Source organism: Cryptococcus neoformans, chromosome 11 (assembly GCF_000149385.1).
Source record: "Cryptococcus neoformans var. neoformans B-3501A chromosome 11, whole genome shotgun sequence".
NCBI classification, from domain to species: Eukaryota; Fungi; Basidiomycota; class Tremellomycetes; order Tremellales; family Cryptococcaceae; genus Cryptococcus; species Cryptococcus deneoformans.
Window position 1 is genome coordinate 702,580 of NC_009187.1, and position 6,571 is coordinate 709,150.

A 6,571-nucleotide genomic window follows, 5' to 3' on the forward strand; every position below is an offset into this window, starting at 1 on the left:
ATTATTAACTGAGAATCTACGGCTCTATCTCCGCAGCTGAACGTCAAATGTTCTTGTAGCCACCCTTTCAGCTTGCTCAGCGGAATGTGTGATCCATACAAGCGCCTTGAGCCCCGTGTCCCTGCCGCGCTGAAATAGATGTTATGAGCATGGTACACACTCAATCATTGACTCACAGATGATTGATTATCTAACAAGTTGACCAAGCTTCGCTCAACACGTTTCGATGACTCTTCATCCAACGCCGACGTAGGTTCTAAAATCTATCAGCTCGATATTTCCAAAGGCTCTTTTTACTCACCGTCCAAAAGTAATACCTCTGCGCCTCCAATGCCAACAGCCAGCGCCAAAGCTAATCGCTGAGCTTCTCCTCCACTCAGTGTATCCCAGTTCCTTCTCCACATGGTTTTTTCAATTCCCCAATCTGCCGCAAGATCCATAGGATCAATCCTGTCTCCCGTTCCGTTCTCCTTGGCCTCTTGACTAGCCTTTCTAGCAGAGAACTTTTTGATTGTTTCCAGTAGGTCGTAAGGAGTGCCAGGCAAGATGCTCGGTCTTTGCGGGACATACTGAACCTTTACTCGCCAGTTGGGAACACCCATTTCTTGGGAAGACTGGCCGTGCAATTCGATGGCACCGGATTGGTAAAGGTTCAATTCGGCCATGCATTTGAGCAGTGTCGATTTACCTGACCCAGAGGGACCTCGGATGACAAGGACTTCACCCTCGGACACATCCAAGGAGAGATTGTCGAGGATGGGCGAGCCGGAGTCTCGATTTATTGTAAGATCCTTGATTGTCAAGAAGGGTCGAGGCATGGCGAGCCAGTTTACGGGCTTTTGACAGTTGAAATAGCGGGTAAGTAACAGGAAGAGATGCGCGCAAATATCTGAGTCACCTGGGAAAATACCTGCCGGTAAACCCGAATTGCACGACGTCATGCCCGTGCCTGAGTCGATCTTTCCGCTGTATTCTCTTTTATTCTGGACTTACACACATAGTTGTTGCAGCGTCCTTCTGCTACGTTTGTGCTTACTCCGCTTATTCGACTGTATAAGATATGTGCAATAAATGTTCAGGATGTGGTATCTACGAATATGCTACTGTGACCCGAGAGATACGAGGCAATTATCCAATATTGCAGTAAACAAAATCAGTAACGACGGTCGACAGCACATAATAAGCAATTTCATGCCCCGTTTGAAAGTATCCATCAGATATATGCAGATAAAGTGCTTCCATCACATGCTTTTCCTTTAATATAGTCCCTACTACAATAGTGTTTACTCGACATCGTCAAGCTGCTTACCCAAATTATTCAGCAACCCAAACTTTTCAGTAACGGCAGGTAACGACTCACGCTGGCATTGTTGGACTTGTCCTCAGCAGGCTTGACCTCATCCTCCTCACCAGAGCCTTCTTCCTCATCATCACCGAAGTTAGGACCGGAGCCAGCACCGCCCATGTCGCCCATAGCACCCATGCCGCCCATCTGTTCCATAAGCTTGGACTGGAATTTTATGTCAGAAACTGTTAAGGTGTGAGGAGAAAGAAACCCACGAAATCCATTCCTTCCATACCGCCCCCCATGCCAGGCATACCACCCATACCACCCATGCCGGGCATACCACCCATACCACCCATGCCGGGCATACCACCCATACCGCCCATACCTTCCATACCTTCCATACCGGCGCTCAGGCTACGAGGAAAGAGATTAGCTTCTGCTATTATTGAATCATCAGATGAGACTCACTCCTCAGTACCTTCTTGCTCGTCCTCGTCGACCCACTGAGCGTCATGTCAGCATTTCAGCCAGCTTGAAACGTTATCCGCTATCTTACCTTGGAGAAATCGGTCTTGACCCAGTTCCTGTTGGGCTTCTCCTTGGTCAATCGGGGCCAATACTCCGCCTGAGCTTCCTTCTTCCTGAGGACAAGGACGATAGCTCGGGAAGTGACGACCTTCTTGGTTTCCTGTACGCCCGAGTCAGTATGCACCCTTTGAAAAACACGACAAAACCTTGATACGAACCTCGGGAATGACCTCACCCCACAATTGAAGGTCGAAAGAGTACTCCTTCTCGGGGATACCATTGGAGGCACTAGTATTTATGTACGTCAACTAACAGCCCCCGAGATCGTGGACACGACTCACTCGCCAGCCTTAGCCCTGAAAGAGATCTCAGTGGGTTTGACGTCCAATTTGTATTCATCTTGGATGTCAGGGGCATTGATAGTGAAGTAGATGATGTTCTAGATTCAACGGGCCAAACAGGATCCAAATGTCAGCCTCAGCTCTAATCCATAAGAAGAGTCTAGTTGAGATAGAAGTAGACTGAAACTCACCTTCTCAGGCTCGGAAGCGGAAGATCGCTCGGCATAAGTGATTTCGGGGTGAAGAGGAGCCATTGTATTTGTGGTTTTTGTAGTTTGTCCAGAGAAGGTTTAGATCAATACAAACAGTGAATAAAGAAGAGAGCTAAAGAAGGATAGAAGATGCAAATATACACCGGAAACTGTATCGTCATCGTCGTTCCAAGAGGACACAATTACTTACGTAACAACGAATCTTCTCTGGAACCTTCCGCCCCAGTCGATGAGAATCTGTATCCGTTGTTCGTAGTTTTGAGCGCTTTTTTGCTTTCTGGCGACACGGCTGACTAGTTGCGCAATACAACAGGGCTGCTTCCAATTCATCGTAATACATGCAAATCAAGCATTCTTTGCCTACAAACTATAACTTCGCCTCAATAGGACAAATTGGGCCCTAGAGCACGGTGATGGTCTGAGCCAAGATAAGCTCTTGAGAGGGAGATAAGGTCTTGAATTCCCTGACGTAGCCAGGCTCAATACAAACATACTTGTCCTATAGAGGAGGACGAGGTCAGTTGCTCATGACTTACATGATGGATGGGAACTTACCCAGCCTTTGTCCTCCATATCAGCCATTTTACTACCGGTCGCTTCTTGAGGGTTCCAGATAGTACAGCTAAAGATCCCTAATCTCAGCTGGTGATAAATATTTACTCAAACAACAAGTCTTACTCCTCAAAACCTCGGAATCGGACCTTGTAACCAGATCCGGCACCGTCGTCCACAGTGATTTCCCGCGAGGGCACCTTCTGGTAGACTCTGTTGTCCCCAATCAGTCAGCACTTGTCTGCAGAAACAATCGGGATTGAACAGACCGGTCAATTTCTCGATCGATGACAAGAGTGCTGCCATCCCATTCATCCATCTTTCCTCCCAGAACCTTATCTTTATAAGTGGTACCCTTGTCAATTCCAGTGATTTTAATCTTGCTGGAGTCGGGGACGGCCAAGTAATTGTGCAACAAGGCCTGGAAGCTAAACTTCTCTTTCCCAGAGTTAACCACGTGCAAGTCGGTAGATAGTTGGTGGGGGGCGAGAGTGACGACGTAGCTAAGCTTGAATTCGTGGAGGAACGTTGGAGGCGCAGAAGGCAAGACGAATCGGACAGAGACACCTTCGGGGCGGTCCATCACGACAGAGTCAAACTTCCAGGTACTGGTTCGCGCAAAACCGTGTTGTCCGAGGGAAGCGTACTCTGGAGGAGAAGGAGGAGGAGGGCCAAAGATGGGCTTTTTTGTGTGAGCTGTTGAACTCGATATGTAGAATATAGGTGGGAGCTTACGAAGACGACAGGGATACCACCTCGGATCTAGAAAAGGTAAATAAGGTCAGATCCTCCTCCTGCAGTGCCCAACATTGCATCTAGCTTACCGCCTTGGAACCGTCCATGGCTGATTTGGAGCTCACGAACATGCGTTCCTTGCCGCCTTGCTTCCAAGACACTACAGTGGCGCCGTAGAAGCTATTTACTGTCAGCTTGCAGCTTATACTCTATCCAATCGATGATAATCACTAAATTTCGGCGGAGCACCCCTGCGACACAATGCAATTCTCAATCGGAGGTCATCAACTTAAGGGGTGGATCGAACGCTTACTGATTCATGGGTAAGTATGACGCTCTTTTCATTTTGTGAGACACCCATATTGAAGTTTCAGAGAGTTATTGGTAGTAAGAGATAAGTATTGGACAGGATGAATCTGTAAAGCAGCGATTCGTTCATTGCAAACAACGTCGCTTCTCGCTGTCTTCTTGAACCGTTCCCTGGCCACATCCGTCACATCGACGGGTCGACGGCCCGCTCGGAGCTGTCATCACTTTTCGTGACTCGGACTTGGGTCATGATGCGCCGACCGCCGCCTATTGAGAAGTGATGACGTCTACTACTACTGCTGGTATAATGAGAATGCAGTTACGTAAAACCTGTGACAACTTCCATCTCAGCATGCTCCCGAAGCGAGCGAAGAAGCAGCAGCAGCGAGCAGGAGGCACACATCAATCATACGGCGAGAGTAAATAAACCCACATCACCAAAATCTGCCTCCAAATCTCTCAATCACTATCAAACTCCCATCCACCTACCCTTTACCCACGTCACTTTCGAGCTCGTTGACGCGACTGACAATAATGTCCGCGATCGAGTACCACGACATCCTTCGACAAGCTGACGCTGCCTTCCCTTCTGACCTCGAGCATGCTGCTTCCTTCGAGCAACAAGAAGACCGCGAGCAGATCGTCGCCTTAGGAGATCACCATATCGATGAGCAACATCTCCATTCCCAAGTTATCGAAGGCGAGGATGAGTTCGTTGTAATGGAAGATCAGCATCATATGGATCCCTCTCAAGAAGTGCAGCATATACATGAGCAGGTCATGGAACAGCAGACACTTCAAAGCCATCAACAACAAGAGGACTCTCAAGCTCAAGCGCAGAACCATGTCCAGTCGCATTCACAACCAGGGCCGTCGACTAGTGGCCGTATAAAAGGGCTGACTGCTGCGGAGAAGAAGGAGAGGCAAAGAGCACAGAACAGAAAGGCTGCGGAGAAGAGCCGCAACAAGAAAAAAGGCGAGCAGTGAGTGTGGTTTTGTAGTGCATTTTTGTGGCGGATGCTCATAAAGTTTAGGATGGCTTTGGAGATCAGCGTTGCAAACATGCAAGAAGAGAACCAGAGACTTCGCGCAAGGTTACAGACATTATTAGCTTCTCGCCCATCCGATTCTCCAGTTGAGCCGACGTCTTCTTCTATCGACCCGATCCTCTCTTCTTCCTCAACCTCTGTTGTTCCAGCACCGGTCACCGGCACTGGCATCGATTATATGTACATCGCAAAATTGCAAAATGAGCTTACCAGCGCAAAGACAATCCTTTTTGAAAGATGCCTCGAACTTTCAAGATTAAAAGAGGGCAGTGAAGATTGTGTGGAAGATCCTCAGCGGTCGTTGAAATTAGACATGGTGTCCAACTTGACAAAAGTGGTTGGGTTGCAAGCTGAGATGGCCGGATTGCAGACCGTACTCAATCATTTGAACACCGAGAAAGATGGACTGGAACAACAAAGAGAAAGGATCGAGAAGGAGGTGAATGGAAACAAGGTTGTGAAGGATGCGATTGCTGTTGCTCGGCGTATCACAGAACAAGAAAACGCTGAACGAGTCACGCAAGCTCAAATTGTGGAAAGAGCAGCCTCGGTACCCAATTTGCCTTTGGCAGACGAGCATCAATCCGCCCCTCCTGAAAGCACTCAACAAACACCCGAAGGGGACGATGGTGATCGGGAAGGTGCGGGAGTCGATAAAGCTTTGCTTGATATCAGAGGATGGATTGACGCAGCTGTTAAGGGCTGGGATCAAGTGAGTTTCTATGCTTTCATGTTATTTATGTCTAGGAGCTAATTTGATTCTTTCTTTACGATAGAATCTGCCCGAGTCTCAAGGAAAAGAAGGAAGCTCATAGATTTTTGAGATAAAGACCCACAGCCGCCGCTTTATGGCTCCAAGTTCCATTCATGGTATCGCAGTAGTTGTACTATTATCAACGCATTCTATAATTAGATGTACCAGTATTCTGAGTGCTCATCTTGCATGCGGCAGACCTAACAAACGCAGGCAGCACAAACAAGAGAAAACACAGAAACGTCAAGATCTGCGGGCCATAGTCGAAAGCGTACCGCAGACGTGGTGGTGACGGAACACTTACTATTAGATGCATCACGCACAGTAATCCCTAAGATGGCATACTATTACTTGTAAAGAGTATCACGAGGGCAGGCCTGATGTTGTCTGATTCTCCAAGTGGCCGCCTACCTTACGTACGTTGACAGGACAAGCACTTGCGTGCAGCAACGTCGGTTGATTTTCCCCACAACTTCGTTGCAAAATAACAACGCGACCGAGACCGCGAGACGCGACTTCCGTTATCGGCAATCCTCGGTGTATATAGATTGTGGCACCTGTAATTCCAAATACAAACCCCATCCGATAACGCCGGGACGTCGGACCGGACGATCGGTTGTAGGGGGCTATGATATGTTTAATCACCGTTCGCGGCGGCTTTTGTGCATTTTTGTGCATTTTTGGGCTCTTTCGACAGATGAGAAGGTGGGTTTGTATGCATGCAAAACATAGGACAGAGAGGTCTGGGATGCATAGGGTAGAGAAAGGAAGATGAGGACGGGATCGCGGGGAACCGTGAGGAT

General features: G+C 48.2%; 4 protein-coding genes across 4 annotated transcripts; 1 reads left to right on the plus strand and 3 right to left on the minus strand.

Moving 5' to 3' along the window:
• Positions 1-24: 24 nt before the first annotated feature.
• Positions 25-818, minus strand: CNBK2410 (hypothetical protein; the record flags this gene model as incomplete). Its single annotated transcript, XM_767777.1, has 3 exons — positions 25-129; positions 177-256; positions 302-818. The coding sequence occupies 3 exons, from the start codon at positions 816-818 to the stop codon at positions 25-27; spliced, it is 702 nt and encodes a 233-aa protein (XP_772870.1).
• Positions 819-1,283: 465 nt separating this feature from the next.
• Positions 1,284-2,411, minus strand: CNBK2420 (hypothetical protein; the record flags this gene model as incomplete). Its single annotated transcript, XM_767778.1, has 8 exons — positions 1,284-1,301; positions 1,361-1,510; positions 1,561-1,702; positions 1,757-1,791; positions 1,845-1,976; positions 2,035-2,104; positions 2,158-2,255; positions 2,349-2,411. 8 exons carry the CDS (start codon positions 2,409-2,411, stop codon positions 1,284-1,286), a joined length of 708 nt encoding a protein of 235 aa, XP_772871.1.
• Positions 2,412-2,769: 358 nt separating this feature from the next.
• CNBK2430 (hypothetical protein) lies at positions 2,770-4,017 on the minus strand (the record flags this gene model as incomplete). Its single annotated transcript, XM_767779.1, has 8 exons — positions 2,770-2,868; positions 2,925-2,991; positions 3,048-3,134; positions 3,191-3,603; positions 3,657-3,683; positions 3,746-3,836; positions 3,888-3,907; positions 3,970-4,017. 8 exons carry the CDS (start codon positions 4,015-4,017, stop codon positions 2,770-2,772), a joined length of 852 nt encoding a protein of 283 aa, XP_772872.1.
• A 482-nt stretch (positions 4,018-4,499) lies between these two features.
• Positions 4,500-5,829, plus strand: CNBK2440 (hypothetical protein; the record flags this gene model as incomplete). Its single annotated transcript, XM_767780.1, has 3 exons — positions 4,500-4,948; positions 5,000-5,726; positions 5,791-5,829. 3 exons carry the CDS (start codon positions 4,500-4,502, stop codon positions 5,827-5,829), a joined length of 1,215 nt encoding a protein of 404 aa, XP_772873.1.
• Between the last annotated feature and the right edge of the window lie 742 nt (positions 5,830-6,571).